Source organism: Psilocybe cubensis, chromosome 8, assembly GCF_017499595.1.
Source record: "Psilocybe cubensis strain MGC-MH-2018 chromosome 8, whole genome shotgun sequence".
Classification (NCBI taxonomy): domain Eukaryota; kingdom Fungi; phylum Basidiomycota; class Agaricomycetes; order Agaricales; family Agrocybaceae; genus Psilocybe; species Psilocybe cubensis.
The window spans coordinates 2,750,052-2,770,031 of record NC_063006.1 but is presented as its reverse complement, the minus strand read 5'-3'; the positions used below and the strand labels follow the sequence as shown (position 1 = coordinate 2,770,031).

The 19,980-nt window shown below is 45.8% G+C and overlaps 6 protein-coding genes across 6 annotated transcripts; 4 read left to right on the top strand and 2 right to left on the bottom strand.

Annotated features, from left to right (window-relative positions):
* Positions 1 to 696: 696 nt before the first annotated feature.
* JR316_0009339 (uncharacterized protein) lies at positions 697 to 2,151 on the bottom strand (the record flags this gene model as incomplete). The annotated part of the gene is made up of 1 exon (XM_047895043.1): positions 697 to 2,151. The coding sequence occupies one exon, from the start codon at positions 2,149 to 2,151 to the stop codon at positions 697 to 699; it is 1,455 nt and encodes a 484-aa protein (XP_047746502.1).
* Positions 2,152 to 3,653: 1,502 nt separating this feature from the next.
* JR316_0009338 (uncharacterized protein) lies at positions 3,654 to 5,654 on the bottom strand (the record flags this gene model as incomplete). Its single annotated transcript, XM_047895042.1, has 6 exons — positions 3,654 to 3,892; positions 3,952 to 4,531; positions 4,589 to 4,865; positions 4,922 to 5,262; positions 5,315 to 5,502; positions 5,558 to 5,654. The coding sequence occupies 6 exons, from the start codon at positions 5,652 to 5,654 to the stop codon at positions 3,654 to 3,656; spliced, it is 1,722 nt and encodes a 573-aa protein (XP_047746501.1).
* A 116-nt stretch (positions 5,655 to 5,770) lies between these two features.
* Positions 5,771 to 7,897, top strand: JR316_0009337 (uncharacterized protein; the record flags this gene model as incomplete). Its single annotated transcript, XM_047895041.1, has 4 exons — positions 5,771 to 6,280; positions 6,347 to 6,439; positions 7,571 to 7,714; positions 7,766 to 7,897. The coding sequence occupies 4 exons, from the start codon at positions 5,771 to 5,773 to the stop codon at positions 7,895 to 7,897; spliced, it is 879 nt and encodes a 292-aa protein (XP_047746500.1).
* A 1,067-nt stretch (positions 7,898 to 8,964) lies between these two features.
* Positions 8,965 to 9,384, top strand: JR316_0009336 (uncharacterized protein; the record flags this gene model as incomplete). Its single annotated transcript, XM_047895040.1, has 2 exons — positions 8,965 to 9,106; positions 9,206 to 9,384. 2 exons carry the CDS (start codon positions 8,965 to 8,967, stop codon positions 9,382 to 9,384), a joined length of 321 nt encoding a protein of 106 aa, XP_047746499.1.
* Positions 9,385 to 13,817: 4,433 nt separating this feature from the next.
* On the top strand, positions 13,818 to 14,646 carry JR316_0009335 (uncharacterized protein; the record flags this gene model as incomplete). The annotated part of the gene is made up of 2 exons (XM_047895039.1): positions 13,818 to 14,177; positions 14,242 to 14,646. The coding sequence occupies 2 exons, from the start codon at positions 13,818 to 13,820 to the stop codon at positions 14,644 to 14,646; spliced, it is 765 nt and encodes a 254-aa protein (XP_047746498.1).
* A 1,244-nt stretch (positions 14,647 to 15,890) lies between these two features.
* Positions 15,891 to 16,577, top strand: JR316_0009334 (uncharacterized protein; the record flags this gene model as incomplete). The annotated part of the gene is made up of 2 exons (XM_047895038.1): positions 15,891 to 16,328; positions 16,395 to 16,577. 2 exons carry the CDS (start codon positions 15,891 to 15,893, stop codon positions 16,575 to 16,577), a joined length of 621 nt encoding a protein of 206 aa, XP_047746497.1.
* Between the last annotated feature and the right edge of the window lie 3,403 nt (positions 16,578 to 19,980).

Below are 19,980 nucleotides of genomic sequence, written 5' to 3'. Positions count from 1 at the left end.
ACCTATCTCATTCTGAACAGGTTGCTTGTAGAAAGACTGGCAGAAAATCGCCTCATTCGTGATTGGAGAGACTCATCCACGTCAGTTACCATGATGAGCAGCCTGAATCACACAAGACAAATGGAACCCGGTAAAACGGACGAGTCCATAAAGTCCACACCACGCCGCCCTTCTCCTGAGAAAACTTCAGCACCTACAAGCACGAGAAGTTTGATTGATGTACGCTCCGTTCTCCGTTCTCAATGGCAGTCCGTCGTTCACGTATGTACCGGACGCTGCATAAACCTAGTTTGCACTTAATCCCCTACAATGCTCTCTCTTTGCCCTGGTCTGATGTGAAGACGATACGGCGTGAGCCTTGTTCGCGGTCGGGTCAAGATTAACAAGCAACTGTTTTTTTGCTGATTTTGACCGAGTGATGTCAGCGCTCTGATCTGGCGATTTTTTTTTTCCTGCATGGCATCGTCGGCACAACCTGGGTAGTGATTGCACAGATGGCTTTCGTTTTTATACTTTCTCATCATTGTTTTGAGACCCACCATATCTACTGTATTGTATTGTGTGCTTCAACATTTGGTCAATGGAACAATTTACATGGTTTCTAGCTCGATTGATCTAATTCTGTTTACTTTTGACTGTACGTGATCATGGAACGACAAAAAGGTCAAGAAATCAGAAATGGAAACAAATTTGACTTTAGTCCTCAAACGGATCGTCATGCAGGCAGCAGAATTTAAGAAGGATTTTGTTGGAATTTTTGAGCTTGAAGACCTCGTAGAAGAATAACATGACTAGGTTCGGGTCTTCGAACGAATCTGACCTAATCCATTCAGGGTTGTTGTACCAAAACTCGATTTTCTTGAAGGACGTGATGACAGGTATTTTGTTGAGTAGTACTGCATTCGAATCGTTCGGGTGTTCTGTGCATTTTTTCCTTTGTTTGAGCATGTTGAGAAGAAGAAAACCATCGAATTGGATCTTCACATTCTTGAACATCACGTGTGTCGCGTTGGGAAGCATGCATCTTCCCTGTATGCCGTTTTGCGGGTTCATGGCATCAACGATAGTATCAGAGATCACAAATCCAGGGTTGAGTATCTCTATATTGATGATTGAAGGAATCTGTGCCAGAAGACTGACAAACTTTGCTTCAGTGATGTTACCAAGGCGGCCGAGTTTTAGACTTGTCAGAGATTGAAGTCGCCCTGGTCTGGAGATCAATGCTAAAAAGGAACGTAGCCAATCTTCGTCGCTTTTGTTGGGGTCTGATTGCAAGTATAAAGAGACATCGGTCAGGGCGGGGGTCGAGAGCGCATTGAATATAATGACCGATGTCTGTTTTGGCATGTGCAAAGAGAGCTTTCTTAGGTGGGGGTGCAACTTTGGCGTCACGACGGTTAACTGGTCTTCAAGTAGCCATTGTTCAACCGTTAACCTAAGATCCTGTACAACTTTAAGTTCCTTTAGCGGTAAAATCGCATATTCAAGCTTCTCGACTGCTATGTCAACTAGTGTTAGTTGGCTCCAATGGACACTGACGTTCTTTTGCAAATTTCTCACGACCAACTCCTTAAGAAGTGGTGCATCGCTGAAATTACAGTATGTGTCGTCGTCTAAACTAATCGCAATGGATTTGAGCTGTGGGAACGACCAATATTCCTTGACGGGTGTGCCCCAAAATGGCGTGGGTCCTAAACATATGAAAGAAGACCATTTAGATGCATTTAGCATCAGGGTTTCGCGCAGAAACGGATGCAGTTCTGTGTCAGGCGCTTCTGTAGAGAAAACATAAACTTGAAGAGGTGATGATGCGGCGCATTGTATCCAGTCAGATAAGAGAGCTTCACAGGTGTTCCATGTTCGTGTCGAATACCATATGATTATACATCTCCAAAGTCGCGGCGTTCGGCGGGCAAGCCTTCTCCATTCTTGGTTTACTTTGCAAAGAACATAAATAGCTGGCTGAGTGGGTGTCGTTCCTTGGCGGTTGTCTTTTATCCACTGGTCGACGTAAACGGTAAATATTTCACCGACAATATCGGCGTTTAGACGGGATATAAGCGACGATTCGATTTTCAAAGGTTCTGGGGCCATGTTAACAATTTTTCCTCTTTTTGGGGTTTGTGATACGTTGATTGCACTGTTGGGCATGCTGTTCACTGTGTTAGATATAGGTTTCTGAGGGGAAAAAAGGTTCGATATGTGTTTTCAGTAAATTAATTGCGTGACTAGATCTGAGGCCGACCTTGATAGGTTGAGGCCCTTGAGAAAAAGTAGAGTATTAAAAGAAAGTGTGAAATGTTCTAGTTGGGTAAGGTCATTGTTTGATTTTGATGCTTGCATTTGTCGGGACTCACAAGAAAACGCGAACTTGCTAAACGGTGAAGGTGAACCTTGTTAGATCTTGTCGTTGTTGAGAAGGAAAGCGATCCATCATGTCTGGCACCGCAATATGTACCGTCGGAAATTTCAAGCCGCTCAAGCCGGTGGTGATCTGTGTCCGGCAGAGCGGCATCAAATTTTGAGTGGGATATCATAACGCTGTTGACAAGTTCTCACGCTTTCTTCTCTCTCTCTTCTGACCACCACAGTAGGGTTACTCAGACATCCCGCCCGCGCGCTCGCGCTCCAGCAAATCCGCCCACCGTTGTATACCAAATAGGAGAACCCGTAAGTGCTATAAATTATCTTTGTAGGCTAATAATATTGACGCTCGTTCGAAATCCAGACATGGTATAATCTATACATCCCCGACACTGCGAGTTTGTTCTAGCCAGGTCAACTCTGAGTCTGGCTGCACTCGCATAACCATTTGAGGTGCGACAACATCAGGATCAACGAGTCTGCCTGCTTCGTTATTGTCCCCGGATGCCCGCGCCCAAGACGCAGAGGAGTTCTTCGAAACAGTTCGGGTTATCAGGTACGCGTTTCTCGAAATATCTTTCATGTTTGCTTCGCTGAAATGTATCCATTCAGTTGGTACCCGTTCATAAGTGCTCTCGCGGGAGACAACAGGGCCGGCTCGTTGCACCTTTCTGACTCGGAACGAACGCGCTCAGTATAAGCAATCTCTCTGCAATTGACGACGTCTCTCGAAATGCTTGTTTGCGTCTCTGAAGCGACAATAAACACTCTCGTGTTCCTTGGGCCTTCGACTGTGATATGAACGCAGTCTCTGTAAGTCTTTCCAATTTATCACCGTGTCGCCAGTGTTCAAAGATCCTCTGCGCCCGACTAAACAATCTCTGGATGACAGGCCTTTCCTTTTGGTAAGTTTCACCCACCTTCACTCAGACTCTTGGCTTCAGCTCATTATTGTCAGATCCTTTCAATGCTGTCTCCTATTATTCCCATTCTCTCCGAGAACGAGCCGCTTTACCCCTCAGATCGTGTAATTTCCGTTTTCTCCTACTGCAAAGTGCCCCGATATTGGTATCCTCATCCATGGCATGCATAACTATCCCTTTTCTTCATTGTTTGTTGCTCAATCTTTTCTTCACCTCAAGTCTTATTCATATAACCACATCACGCCTGTATCTACCTTAGCTTAACTGTCCGGTAATTGCAAGCATTCTGTAACATCCCGGTTTGTTGCTTAAATTGTGTTCACTATAATGTCGTACAAAGATCGAAGTTTTTGTTGACGTACACCGTTAATCCTCTCTAATCATTAAATCCTTCGTGTATTTCTCGATATTCTCTGCTACCCCCGATCGTCTGTCCTTGCTCTCATAGAAGTCCTCATCTCTGATAGGATGCTCCAGTTTTTTCGATTTTTTTTTCATATGCTTCCTGGGGATGTTCGTGTTTCTGGTCTCTTCATTGTCACTCTTGCCAACTGCCTTGTCCTTGTTGACGATTGCTTGGCGTCTTCCTTCCGGAAGTTCGATGTCTGTGCAGAGTCAAGGTGCGTTTGTTATAAAATTGTCTGAACAAATCTAAGATACAGACCATCGTCTTCGTTTGCATCATCAGTATCTTGTTCCTCGTTCCAAACACGACTGGCTGCCTTCCTCGAACGCTGGCCTTCTTTAAAACGGTGACCATTGCCTTTTTCGTTGCGGTCTTCCTCCAGTTGTTCATTTCGATCCCTAACACTGCGCTCTGCTCTCGTATGACGAGTTCTTTGCGGTTGGCAGCTTTCATACTCCGAGTCATCAAGTTTCTCGCTGTACTCATCACCATCTTTCATATAGGCTCGATCGGCTGTTCCACCTGTATTCGCAACGAAGGAGGGCTTGACAGTTCCCTGTGCGTGTCCTTCTCCAGTATTGCCGTCGTTCTGACGTAAACTTGGGTACATTAGCTCTTTGCCAGAGGACACGCTGATATGCAAGAGGCGGATGCCGTATGCCAGTAAAAAGATCAACGTCAGTTTCCAGAAGAATTCGAATACTTCTTTCAGGGACCATCCTCTGTAATCAGTCTTGTTGGTGTTCCACTGCCAGATGTGTAACGCCTGTTGATCGTTGACCGAAACTGACGAAGAGGCGGAGGCGATTGTAATGGTTCCATCGTTGTTATCGTGTGACTGGTCGCAGGTTAGTTCAGGGTTTATTGTTAGTGTGTTATTGGTTGACAATCTTACCGCAATAGTTTCGACTCCCCTCGTACGCCCATGCTTGAAAGCCTTTAAACATTTGCCCGTATCCCGCTCAAATATATATATCAGGCCGTGGTCACTCCCCCCTATTACCAAGCCCGAATCGTTTCCCAACGCAACTTGCTTGGGAAATGTGTGTTTAGCGTCTCGGGTTGTTAAATCTCGTACGAAACTTCCCGAATCCACCTGATACACAGAAAAACCATTTCTGACGTTGTCAATGACGCAAATTTTTCTTTCGATGTCGATCACAGCATTCCCACTCGATTATAAAATTTCATTAGACAATACAGTTCATTAAGGTAAATCCACACTCACATTTGTGATCCTAACTGATGCTTGGAGATTTCGGACATATCCTTGCCATCGTAACGGTAAAGCCCTCCATCGTAAAGTCCAAAGACGTACAAGTCGGCCCTCGTATTGTTGTCAAATGCCATTGCTTTAGGGATTGTGCCTTGCCCGTCTCCGTAGGTAATGGAGTGTATGGGAACCAACTCTTTGGTCGTCGGATTGAAGGTAAAGACCATGATGCACTTATCTCTTGTCCCCAGAGCAATACGGCTGATTTCTACATTGGAAGATTCCGCCTTAACAGCGATGCACGTAATCTCGCCGCCTAGAGCTACGCGAGCGGCATGCAGAACATCGAAGCGATCCTATCAAATTGAATCAGTGTGTTTGATAGTATATGACCATGTTTCCACGTACCTGCGATGGACGATGAATTAAAAAGACCAAGAATCCCTTTGCATTACCGTAGCTCAAGATATCAAAGCCTTCCTTGGTCCGTGTGACCCAACAAATAGTCGAGATTTCAGACCTTTCATAGTAGCTCTGAGGGGACGTCTCCAAGACCCGTCTCTTCTCCAAGTCCCAAATTGTTAGTTGCGAAATTCCTGATCAACGAAGGTCGGTCAACACTAGCATATTGGAAGTTCAGGAGAGACCAACCGCCGCTAGCAAGATATTTTCCACTAGGAGAAAATGCAAGTGACGTGATTGGGCCCTTTTGGTCCCGCAGCGACACAAGAAACCTTTGGCGGCTCATAGAAAATGGCCAAATGTTGAAAGAAAAAGGCATTGAGGTTGTGGATAGCTTGGGCTGAGGTGTAGAAGGCAAGTGGTGGTAGATAGGAAGACGATCACTCGACGGCGCATGGTATCATGGCGCTTCAGCCTGACCTTGAGGCCCCTTTGTTATCATTTTTGGCTTTTACTACCGAAGAATTTATAAGCATGCTTTTCGGCAAGAGTCTCACCTACACGATTGCCCGCATCCCAGTACACGCTCATGCGATGCAGACCTTCAAATCTATTCCTCCCTTCTATGCCCTTGGTAGCCTCCGCGCTGATAAGGGCACACTACTTGCTTTGACCGAGCTACCCACCGACAATGGCAATCATTTAATGTCACAACACGAAATAGGACTTAGCCAGGTTCCCCACCGACCACCCGAGGATATCGATATCCTTCCCCCTGTGCGCCGGACCCCACCTGACGCCGCTGCTAAGCCTCCACGACCAGCCCCATATCGTCGGGAATTGACCCCTGCGATTGCAAGGACCAGTCTCCTTGTTCCACGGCCTGCGGGAGAGATGGGTTCTCCTCGCCGCGGTGGATTCAGTGTTGAACAAGAGCTTGGGTGGGAGAAAAAGGATTTTAATGCGCTAAAGGTATGTGAATTCAATATTATATGTTCCGTCATACTTTAGAACGAAGTCTGATGTTATTCTGGGCAGACCTTGGTCAACGAACACGTTGCAAACGTTCTGGATGCAACAAAGCCTTTCTCTGAGCAACCCGCTGACAGGCTGGATGATATCAAACACCTGGTACAGTATCTTGATAAATTAATATCATGGAGTGTCGCGACTAAGAAATCCCCAGACCACGCAGAAATATCCTCATTTGATCAATTATGAAAATTGTTGGCCGATTGAGGAATTGGTACGCGCCCGTTTCACGTATTTGGCGAGGCGCAAACGTCATAGGGTCAATGACTTAAGACCACTTGTTATAAGGTCAAGGTCTACACACGTTGATACTACTCACCAACTAAATGGAGTCCATGACCGGGGCCAAAGCAACGTGAGCGCTCTCAAATCGTATGCCTGGAGCGCTCCGAACTCTTGTTTCTTTGATCATGGACTTGAACTATGGTTTCGTGCTTTTGACCTCTGGGGATCCCACACAGTGAACCAGTTCAATAACACGGAACCCACTGACTGTTTTCTCGCCTGCCTTGTACTTCACTTTAAATCGCGCCAGAAGGCAATTTGTTTGTTTACTGAAGCGTCGTTTTTAACTCTTAATTTGGAGAAGATGCAGCAAGTGACGAGATATTCCATCTTTCATAAATGGAAATTATACACAAGCCCTGATGCCTTCGGGTCGTGTACATCATGGCTTAGAGAAGCAGTAATGGTATTTTTTTTGTCATTCTCTTATCCGATTACTACGCTGATACGTTTCAGGATGGCGATCCCTCAATTGAAACTAAGCAATATTTTGGCCTTTACAGTTTACTGAGTTGGACTTGCGCTGCCGGACACACCAAGGACTCCTTCTCGTCCAATGCACCCCTAGTGCCTGTTCCAATATACCATTTACAATCCATTCTATCTCAGGACACTGGATTTGGCTCATCCACCCTAACAACCTATTTTTTGCGACATATTCCGATAGAGCAAATAACTGAGGCCAATGGAGTAATACATACCAATCCGCTTCACCTTCAGAAAGATATCAAATGTTGTGATGCAGCTTGTACATTTGATTGCAACCTAACCAGCATCACCACTTTATGGCCGCGGGTGTTGACCCTCCAAGCCGAATACGCATATGATTCACGGCTTCTACAATTTACAAAATCATTCACAGTTTCCGACTCGCAATCTCCCGATCAAGTGACATACACCTTGGTTGGGCGAATCCTTTTTTCTAACAACCATTTCACTGCACAGCTTCGATTGGAAAACGACGTTTACGTCTATGATGACATGAAGGAGAATGGACATCTTACCTTGGCCCCAAACCCTGGCATTTTGGAAGAACACGACGATCGCTCGGTGTATTTCGTATACCACCGGTCATCCTCTAAATCGACGGTATTTAAATCCCCTAAACCATATTTTATGTTTATTCATCTGGAATATCAGACGACACGCAGCGTTCGCGACATTATGACTGATTATAAGCAAGGACGACATTTGGCATTGATTCGTCAACAAACTGATGACAAATATATTCACTCTTCAGACAGTGACTCTGAAGACTCTGGAGCCTCCTAAAAATAGCTAATTGTGTTGCTATAATTTCTCAGTTGGAGACCTCGGTATGATGGGTGCAAGAATGCGATATCATCAAATGAAAGAAGAAGAATGAAGAATGCAAGAAATTATTAACTTACAACAAATATCATCATATATTCCTATTTCACGCATTCAATGAATTAATCATATAGGTGCCCACATCAAACAATGCACCTATGAGCTGTTGAGGCAGGAATAATAAGTGAAACCTTTGGGGTAGTCAAAGCCAACCATCGTCGGATGAGCTGATTGTTTTTTTTGGTGGAGCATTTTCGGCTCGTCGGCGGCGACAAGTAGCCACCATACCGAAAGCACTCTAGTCCAGCCCTATATCAGGTGGATAGCTATAGGGTTAGGTGATGGACGGGTGGTGAGTAACCTCCTCGTTCTGCCATTATCCTTTGCTGGATCAATACCCACTAAAACTCCTCTGCTGTTCCTCATCCACTCGCATGGGAATTTGCCTCGTATTTTATCGTTCCTCGCCAAGTTTCCGGTACCAGCCATGCACTTGTGACCTTTGTCCGTATTTCAGGTTACACATCGTGACTTCCAGTTTGAGGTGTTGATGCATTCCTTCAATGAATAGGCGGAGGGTCCGCCATTGCGATTGATGACCCTGTCATATTGAGTTTTCCATATCAAATAGTACGCCGACTCTGTGGACGTTGTCGGTTTGGAGTCTATTCAACAGTGACTTGAAGATAGCCTTGTCTGCCGCTATCCGGGACCATGTGGAGGTGGCTGGCCATTCAGTTTCGCAGGTGTCTTTCCTAAGATCCCAAAGTTCTTTCGCCAGTGATGACCACACCACCTTTCTTTCCGTGGACATTTACGAATAGCACGTGCTCCATAGTCTCTATCGATTGACCGGGCCGTGAATTGAACATGATTTAGCAATTTGAATAGTTTCCAAGAGGTTTAATCTGGCCTCGAGGCCCTTTGTTCGCACTGAACCTCGGACGATTTTATAAGCGAGGTCAATGCGCGGGCTAGAAGTACTCAGTGTCCGTGCGTCGAGTGCATGTCTAAGTCTCTCCTCCTAAATGTCCACCAATGCTTTTAAACCCATTCCTCCTTTCTATGCACCAGACAGCCCTTGTGCCAATGAAACTAGCCTTATTGCTCGGACAGCGCTTCCCGTCCAACCCTCCACCTATTTGATATCACAGCAAGAAATTGGTTTCAGTGAGATTCTAGCAGGCCCGTGCAAGAATAGTCCTCGTACTTGTGTACAATTCGCACCTGAGCCAGATAATGATCCTATTCTCCATACTCTTCCATCAGCTACTCCACCAACTTCAATGACGAACCTTTCTTCCGCACAACAGTCTTTCAAACAGCCTTTCAGCACTGGGCTCATTCCAAAACCTGATGGCGAAGTCGGTCGTCCTCGTCGTGGTGGATATAATCTTGAAAAACAATTAGGTTGGAATAAGCGAGACTACATGGAGCTCAAGGTATAAATCATTTGGTATATCAACGATGTTTTCCAATGATCTGACGCGACCTCCAGTCGTTTGTCCATTCGCGAGTTGACAGTCTGTTGGATGAGACGATGCCCTTTTCTAAACAAACCCCAGAGAACATAGCTGACATCAAACGCCTGGTATTGTGATTTCATGCATCAGATTTGAAAGGGCGACTAAAATTCCTTCAGACCTCAAAGCAATTTTCTCGTCTGAAAGTTTACGAAGACTGTTGGCCAGTGTCTGACCTAATACGTTCGCATCTCAAGTACACTTCTCAGAAAGGCCGGCAGCAAAAAATCCGAGCCGACGCTTTGGTGACGCGAACAGCAAGAGCGGCACCCACATCAACCTCCTCGTCGGCAACGGTAGTGTAGTCAGCGAACGGCCTCATTGAGACAATGACATTCGCACTACCAAATAATTGGCGGGGACGGGTCATGCGTCTGCGTCTGACAAATTCAATTTGCACAGAACAGACGATGCAACGATTTAGAAATGATGTACTGAACTTCGGTTTTACATGAGTATTAGTCCAGAATTCGGAGTGTACAGTCTTGTTGTATATAATCAAATTTTGACGCTGAGGAATAAGTTCATAGTTCGGACGGAGTTCATTACCCTCCGTTTTGAGTTCTCTCTCTTTTTTAGTTTCGAATGCGGTACATAGTGATTGTGCGTCGAGTTCCAACCGCTCCCAGATAAAGAGTCGCACGAACCAGGGATCGTATTCACCACAGATGAAAGCATGTTGACAGATGTTTCATTTTAATTTGTCTTATTGGTGATGGATGCGGCGGATATATTTTCCGCAATGATTTCCTGCAATACTATAATAAAGAGATGGCTGTTGTCATATACAGGATGGGGATATTTAGGGGTGACCCAACCAGGCTCCAAGAAAATCCACGTGCGGTATTTGTTGTGGCGACCTGGTTGTCGTGAAGGTCTGTCGATATTGTAATTTTCTGCTTGGAAAATGCCCCTCTGTTGATTATAGCATTCAGCGTGACTCCTACTAGTCTTCGATTTAAGAGTACATGTGGAGGAGCTGCCTAAGTATGGCTATGGTGACCCTCTTTACGCCTTGCCCGCATTTTCTAAGCAGCACTCCGGAAGGGGCACCCCTCTGCCCACACCCAATCATTCAATATCTTCACCTCCGAGCGCAGCATGAGATCCTTCGAGCACGCTGCCTTTCGAATCTTCGACCTCAACTTTATCTATGTATGATTCACGTACGCCGTTGAGGGCAGTCGAAACTCAGATGGGTTGCTTTGGTTTAGGCCGAATATAGCGCTCACCGGGATCAAGAAAACGACAAGTTCGTGGCAGGTGCTACAAAGTCGTTATTCAGCATCGTTTTTGGGCATTACTGTGACTATGATACGAGTCCTCGATGATATCATCATATAGAACCAACAGTCAATGAAACGGGGCATTAGGGTCGTATCGTGTTAATTGAAGATGGAAAGTTATGGCGTTGTCATCGCGGTTTTCTACAACTTCCAGATTTGTTCCAATGCCGCCTTTGCGTGGGTGATGTTGTTTACAACCAAGGGTGTCGGGCTATATTTTAAGGGATTGGGCCATATTCGGGCTCACGCGCATATACAATTGCAGCATGTTCTTCTGGCTTGCTGTTGTGGTGGATTACAGCAAAAGTGACAAGGGCCTCGATCGACTGTCATGTATAATCGGTTAAGCTTATAAGATTCACTGATACACCCTGAGTTCAGACCACACACCTCAATAGCATTGTTACCATTTTTGAGATATGTGGGTACCTCACCCTCCAACTTTTACTCACAATATAGCTCTATCTTCTTCGATTTTGTCCAGCCCAACCCTTCTTTCCTATGTGAACGCCACCCCTCACAAAGATACGCTAGCCTATCTTAATCTCTTTCTGAATACGCTACCACGGCACGCGTTTGGTCGGGGCATTTCATGACCATGACTCTCGATGCTGGCAGTCACCGGGGGATATGAAGAATTCGAGCGCCTGAAAAGTTTGTCTGTGAAACAATGCCAACATCTCCCTTATAACAAGTCCCGACATCGTGCAATCCAAATAAAAACGGCAACATGCAAAGAGGGTAGCTCGCAGAGAGGGTGCCTACAGTAGGCAGCGTCGTACAAAACGTAAATTTATGGCAGCATTCAACGTTCAATCCTTGAATGTAGGTGGATGCTTCGTTGAATAATTGAGGTCTGTAGGGCAATGAGGCGGCACATATGCTGTAGAATAAGTTTTCTGCACTAATAGCAAAGATGACTCCTCACCTATGTTTGTGACGCTCGTATACGGGTCTGGCAGGCGAAGAGGCGGCGGATGTGCTGTAGAACGTGTTTTCTGCCTGTAGCACATACAAATACGATTTGCACCTATGTTTCTGTGTAATTCACTATCCATATGAATTGTAGTTCCCCTCCGTTTTGTGTCGCTCACCCGGCGACTATTTGCTCTGCCCTCCCGAGCCGGGTCTATCTGCACAATGTCACTTGAACTACAATTGTATTGCTAGCACGCAGCTAGCTTCACCAAGTTTATGGTATTAGAGTCTACACTAAAGTGCTACTACAGTTAAGCTCGTATTCGAATTATTCGAACCATCTATGCCGTACGACGTACTTCATAGGTGTGAGTGTTGAGAGAGAAGAGGAAGGGCGTCACACCGTCACAAAATCCCCTTGATACAGAGCAGAAGTCTCCTGCCGCTGATGCCGTGCCAACAATCACGCGCATCACCAATTTGGCGACGGCATGAGCGGCATCGAACTTCTGCGGTACATTGTTGGCGAGCTGGCCATATTCTCACGCTTTCTTCTTCTGTTCCATCCATGCACATCTAGCGGGTGAAGTAGCACATTAGCGCAGCAATCCATGTAAACAGTCTAGCGTAGTGTACCATGTAAATACTACAGGGAGCTAAACCGAACGATATTGTGCGTAAGGTGTAATCGAAGATAAGACAGTGCCAACACAGATGTTAAGCGCGTAGGCTCGCCGTAAGTAACTCAATTTTCTTCACAATGTTGTATATTTGGTCAGTCATTCAGCGCAGATCCAGTTCAGTGAACAAGACACCGCAAAACTTTTGTTGAAGCATGTCTGGTAAGTCGTGTACCCGCTGTTTGCTAACTGTGCGATTAGACACACACGATTCTCACTCAAGTCGTTCGTTACACCGTTTCCTTCCTCTTGTTCTACACAGGTATTTCCGTTCTGTCTACCTAATTTCCTATAGTACATTTCCTATCCGGAAAACTAACAATTCCTACTGACATCTCTGGTTCGCTGCCGCTTCACTTAATATCTCTGGTTATTCACCTTCTGCTTCTGCTGTTACGCCATCGGCTACTTCTGCAACTGTTTCGCCTCCGTTTCGCGGCGGAGCGGCACAGCAAAGACGAGAGCATTGTCGTCCATGTGCGTCACCTCGCCAGGCAAGTCGTGCTAGCGACATCTTTGGCGTGCTCGACTGCTCTTCACTACTTAAGTTGGAGCTTGTTCACGACGAGGAACGCTCTGATTCTCTAGTGAGGTTGGCGTATGGTCTCCTCAGTGATCTGGCCAAATACTACTCGAACGGACAGCTTAATCAGCATTCCTGTCGAATTGGCTTACATCAAAATTGCGCTCTGAAAGTTGTGTGCCAGACTATACTAAAAATACGATGTGTCGGGCACGCGAGATTCAATTTTTCGAGGGTATTTTTTCGTATCCTTTCCCTCTTACTTACGACCTAGGTTTAGGGACTGCGGATTGTGTCATTAGACGGGTATAGGCACCGGGCATGGCGAGTTCGGTGGGTGTGGAGGTGGTTAGGAGGAGTGCGAGTGCGGCTGCGAGGTTATACCCGCACCTACACCAGCTACTGTTCACTACACCTCAAACTCGAACCCAAACACATACACTGCGCATACTTGATCACAGCCCCATCTCATCTATCTCCGGCACACCTGTGAAACCGATGACAGCTATCGCATGATAGCCTTAGAATGCTGCTTGCGTAAACCATGATGCTCCTAATTGCCACACAGTATTTAGATGCCCACGTCTATATCATTACAAGTCTGACAAAAGCTTGGAAATAGATTTCGTAAACGGTCGTCGCTGACGAATGCGTTCCCAGAGCCTCACTCAAAATGGCTTCCGAGAAGGCATCCGAACAGCAAACTGTGTCTTTATTCTAAGGTTGACGGCGATTTTCTATCAAGCAACACAAGCATACTAACAATCGTGGTTGGCCTATCAGATGTGCAGTAGATAAACTCCTGACGTTTTCTGAGCGTTATGGGAATCTTGGCCGGCGACAAGTTCTCTCCTGATCTCTTTACGTTCTACGCACCGGATTACTCCCCACTGTCTTCATCAAATGATGTCACCCTGGCCCTGACAGCGATCACTCACTTATTACTTGCGGATGACATGGCCTTACTGGAGCACTGGAGATCAGGCGCAATGGCAGAAAACTGAACTACGTCGCGCACATATGAGGAAAAAGGAACTTTCTGAAGCTAAACGTATCAAAACCAAGTTTATGATCTTTGGCCCATTACCCGAGTCGTTTCCTCATCTCCTGGTGTACGACGAACCTATAGAACCCGTGGCCTCATTTAAGCACGTCGGTTACACCTTTAACTCGACGAAGAAAAACATCTTTATCGACCACTACGTCGCTAAGGCCATAGCCGCGCACAACGGAATCACATCTTTCTTTATCCTAGACTCCGTCTTTGCGACGATCTGGCCCAAACTAGATCTGCAACTCTCCATGGCCCGGGTTTGACCCTCATACAATCAGACTCCCGGAAGACGAACAAACTACATGCCTTAGAAGAGTTTAGGGCCTAGGGCCGATGTGTATGAGGGCACCCTTGTTTACCAAAACGGGTGTTCTTTCCATTGAATACAGGAGAATTATCCTGGCCCTGAAATTCTTAGCTTATCTGCTGGAAGCTCCCAAGGAAAGATTCGTACATGCAGCGTGGCTAGACTTCACAGCACTTACTAGACTTCTCTGCTCAACACATACTCTCGCCGTAGAGAAACTATGCAGTTACTGGCCGACGCAGCTCCTCAAACCGAATGGTTTTTTTACTAACGACAGAGAAAGCTCCGATTTAATCCGACAACTCAGAGATCAAGAATTAACCTTACCTGCTTTTGCGGCGTACGTTTACCATACACTGGAAGAATCTGACCAGGTCGATGTTCTCAGACCCGCCAACGTCTGGTTCATGTACGATTAGTTAGACTCAAAAACCGGGATAAATAACTATAAAAAGGGTTCCCTTCATCCTGATCCAGTGAGATCCAGCAGAATGTCCTCACGACACTCTGCATTCAAACCTGTAAGGGAGTTGAGAGCCCCATTGGAGCCTGAAAGTTGACAGGTCTGTCAGGTTACCGAATGAAATCGGTGAGTAATCTTTTTAGGGTCCGTAAAATCACCACAACAACTAACCATTGGACCCGTACTTGCCTATATAATATTGACCACAACAGGGGCCCACAATCTTGGCAGTTTCGGATGATCAACCCTAGTATCATGGTACTTTGCCCCGTTTATGTCCATTCTCTCATTCATGGTACATTCAGGACAATCCGCGCAGCCGTTTTGAAGTCTTGCCCCATTCCCAGCCGAATTTTTGGCGGCATAACGATTTCCTCGTCGGGCATACTACTCCATCTGTTGACCGCGCAACGGCCAAGCCAACGGTAGACTTTTGTCGTGGTCGAGGAAGCTGTTTTGTACTCGAAGCATATGCAAGATGTTCGTGCCTAAATTATGACCTATGACCTTTCTTCGACGTTTCTGCCTCTCTGCGACGTTACCCGACGAGTATTTTGACGTTTGCGCTCTCTTTTTCACGGTGACTGTGGAGTCTGTACCGCATGCTAACAAGATCTCAACTGCAGCGTGCGATGCGAGTGCCTTGACAGGGACGCCACCGAGTACGACATTCGCTCAAATCCGCCTGCCTTCGCCTGCCACACTCCATCCCCATCCTCCCATCCCTTTCAACCTTGTAAGCACCGTCACCCATCCCTCGTTTCTGCTGCTCAATGACTGTAAACCAACAAGAATGCCCGGTCCTCCAAATTGCCGGTCTCTCTGAGTTGGAGGATGGTGATGATATGGTTATTGGGTTCGGACAGTTAGATTGAGGTGTTACGGCAGAGTTGGCCTCGTAGTCATTTACTTTGTGTTCGCTGTATTGGTCCGATTGACCCAACAAATAGTCGAGATTTCAGACCTTTCATAGTAGCTCTGAGGGGACGTCTCCAAGACCCGTCTCTTCTCTAAGTCCCAAATTGTTCGCTGCGAAATTCCTGATCAACGAAGGTCTGTCAATACTAGCATATTGGAAGTTCAGGAGACCATCAGCCGCTAGCAAGATATTTTCCACTAGGAGAAAATGCAAGCGATGTGATTGGCCACGAGGCCCCTTTGTTATCATTTTTGGCTTTTACTACCGAAGAATTTATAAGCATGCTTTTCGGCAAGAGTCTCACCTACACGATTGCCCGCATCCCAGTACACGCTCATGCGATGCAGACCTTCAAATCTATTCCTCCCTTCTATGCCCTTGGTAGCCTCCGCGCTGATAAGGGCACACTACTTGCTTTGACCGAGCTACCCACCGACAATGGCAATCATTTAATGTCACAACACGAAATAGGACTTAGCCAGGTTCCCCACCGACCACCCGAGGATATCGATATCCTTCCCCCTGTGCGCCGGACCCCACCTGACGCCGCTGCTAAGCCTCCACGACCAGCCCCATATCGTCGGGAATTGACCCCTGCGATTGCAAGGACCAGTCTCCTTGTTCCACGGCCTGCGGGAGAGATGGGTTCTCCTCGCCGCGGTGGATTCAGTGTTGAACAAGAGCTTGGGTGGGAGAAAAAGGATTTTAATGCGCTAAAGGTATGTGAATTCAATATTATATGTTCCGTCATACTTTAGAACGAAGTCTGATGTTATTCTGGGCAGACCTTGGTCAACGAACACGTTGCAAACGTTCTGGATGCAACAAAGCCTTTCTCTGAGCAACCCGCTGACAGGCTGGATGATATCAAACACCTGGTACAGTATCTTGATAAATTAATATCATGGAGTGTCGCGACTAAGAAATCCCCAGACCACGCAGAAATATCCTCATTTGATCAATTATGAAAATTGTTGGCCGATTGAGGAATTGGTACGCGCCCGTTTCACGTATTTGGCGGGTCGCAAACGTCACAGGGTCATCAAACCAGGGCCTCTTCTTACGGCTTGAAAGTTATCAAACAACTGGCGTACCCGTACGCGTATCAATTGACAGCGCGATTATCTTCTATACATTGTACAATTGTTGCATATGACTGTTTCTACACATGATCATGATAGTCCCAGTTTGCGAAGAAACAATGTTGATGGTACATGCTGCTGCGTCTCTGAATTTCTCAAGTAGTTGAAGTCGCGGTACGTGCCAGAGATCACAACTGCTACTGCCCTCTGTACGGATACCGATACTTGGTCAGGTCTAGCAAGGAGATGTCGAGGATATCAGGGGTATTTTTTTATTTCAGGCCTCTGGCGTAGTAGCGCGATATATTGGTCAAGCTTTCCCATTGTATATACCAATCCAATGGACTAACTATTATAAATTTGATATCCAATAAATGACGAAAAGGCTGTTGATCTCACCATGTCGATCGGCTTCCCAATATAATCCTTCAAATCGATCAGAATGAAGAAGGAAAGTTTAATTCGAAGGTGCGCCGTTTGTCTTGTTGCGACCATGGTTTCGATAATGGTTTTCCTCAGTTATCAAAGGTCAATGATTTGGAAGTCGACCTGTGATTTGTCGGAACGAGTAACGACCACAGAATACACCCTACTAACAACTCCCCGATGAACCCTATTCTATTTTATACATTACATCCTTCTGTAATTCCTTCACCTTTTTTCTTCTCATAATTCTTTCATCCACATTCTTACATCTAATTCTTTCTTCTATTATGAACGCGACATACAATCCACGGATAATACAAGCTTTCACCTACAGCTGATCCCTTAGATATGGATATGCAAACCCCGCTATTCTTAGGACACAGTAGGTACCTTAGCGTAGAAAGGTGAGAAACACTCACCCGTGATTCCAAAAAAAAATGATTTGAAAGTCGGAGATCAAAAATATTTCAAATAACCGGTGCCAGAAATCCGAGCTTTATGACCCGTCGCTACGCGCCGACGGGCCAACAGCTCGTGTCATTAAATATGGTCCTGCAGCTTGCTGACAGTGGCCTACCCAAAAAGCGGATGTGTAAATTTGGAGGAAATAGTGTTTTGGGTGTCGTGGATGCAAGAGACAGCCAGAACATGAACGGTAAGGAACCTCCCAACAGCTTGGCCTCGTCTTCAAACAATTGATGTTGCCGAGGAAGGCCATTCTGAGAACACTAGCATCCATTTACTGTTCGGTTCGTGATAAAAATAAATAAAGTATCAAATTAGATATATCTACATTCTACTTCAAAGACTACCTGAACTTTACCAAGAGTCAACTATAGTGGAGGGACGGTGGTTGAGCAAGAAAGCGTTCCATCAAGTCTGGCACCGCAATAAGTACCATCGGAAATTTCAAGCCGCTCAAGCCGATGATATGTGACCGGCAGAGCGGCATGAAATTTTGAGGAGATATCACAACGCTGTTAGCAATTTCTCACGCTTTTCTCTCTCTCTTCTGTCCACCACAGTAGTGTTACTCAGATATTCCGCCCGCGCGCTCGCTCCGCCTCCAGCAAATCCCACCCACCGTTGTATACCAAATAATAGAACCCGTAAGTGCTATAAATTATCTTTGTAGGCTAATATTAACACTTGTTCAAAATCCAGACAAGGTATCATCGATACATCCGCGACACGGTGCGATTTTGTTCCAGCCATTGCAACCAGGTCAAGTACTCTGAGTCTGGCTGCACTCGCATAACCGTTTGAGGTGCGACAACACCTGGATTGACGAGTCTGCCTGCCTGCTTCGTTATTATCCCGGATGCCCGCGCCCAAGGGGCAGAGAAGTTCTTCGAAACAGCTCGGGTTATCAGGTACGCGTTTCTCGAAATATCTTTCATGTTTGCTTCGCTGAAATGTATCCAACCAGTTGGTACCCGTTCATAAGTGCTCTCGCGGGGGCTATGGGCTGTCTCGTTGCGCCTTTCTGACTCGGAACGAACGCGCTCAGTATAAGCAGTCTATTTCATTCTCTGTAACTGACGACATAATTTACACAGATCTTCTGTGTCTGACCAAAGCATTCTTACAGATAGTCGTTTTGATAGATGACATGCCTTTCCTCCAAGGCAAGTTTCACCTCACTTCACTCCGAGCTTCACCTGACCGTCGTCAAATTCTTTCCAGGTGTCTCTCCATTCTCTCAGTCTCAGACCACTAGCCGCTTTCCACCGATTTCTGGTTCTTGACATCTAGTGCGCCATGACACCTCACTCGGGCGATACATCAAGAATCCAAGCATCTGCGTACGAAAAGCAGAGAATGTCAACAAGTCGTTCAATTTCATTCATCTTTCACCGGCACATCTCTCATGTTCACCGTCCAAGAGGTGCGGTGTCGCTTACGTTGTTCCCAGAATCGCATACGTCGATACATATTCAATGATATACAAATATCATCCTTGGAGAATCCTTTCAAACAACCGGTACCTTGTACCTAGATCTGCTAATTCTAGCGTATGTAAAGGTGTGCATCTCTTTTCATTCATATGATCGATGGTCTCTAAGGGTGTCCTAGATGTAGCCAGATCTCCCAACAGCGAAAACAATAGCTAAATGAAGACCGATTCATTCGCGAATATTCACAGGTAAGAATCAGCCTTTAAGTTCTTGCTCAATGTACTTATCATCATATTTTCACACATCGGAGGTGGTTCTGTGACATTGCGCAATTCATGGTGTTCAAACAAATCCCTATACATATGCTGATGGATGTTGGTCTTACGAAATATCAGCTTAATTAATGCATTTTCACAAATTACATGACAGCTAGCAGCGAGCTTGGATCCAATGTAATTAAACACCTTCGTCATATGACTCATCCTGCATGTTCAAAACTGGGCCAATGCCCGTTTTTTGCAGTAATTTTATGTCCTGAATCTGATCAAAATGGCAACAAGAGCCACCAAAGCAAAACTATGAGCACCGAAAGTTGGTTTGCGAACTAGCCATGCACGTTGAAGGTGTTCAGTATTGATAGGTTTCCTGTCATGTTCGCTCTCTTCGTGCCTGCGGGCTTTTCTGAACAATTGTGCCAACGACTTATTCAGGTATTGGGACGCCGCGTGAGTACGACAAGGTATTTAATGCACAATAGCCTGTAGTTCCGTTGTATAGCGCAAACCTGATACAAATTCGATGTCGTCTTCTCCCGTGACAGTCGGCGTAGATAATCTTCAACATGCCCTTACACTGCTTAGAAAACATGATTTGAGCCCGCAAATTTGAAGTTTCGTTGCAGGGTTTGAACTTGTTCCACATCCTCATTTGTCACTGTTTCTTTAACCGCTCGACGCTTTCCGATC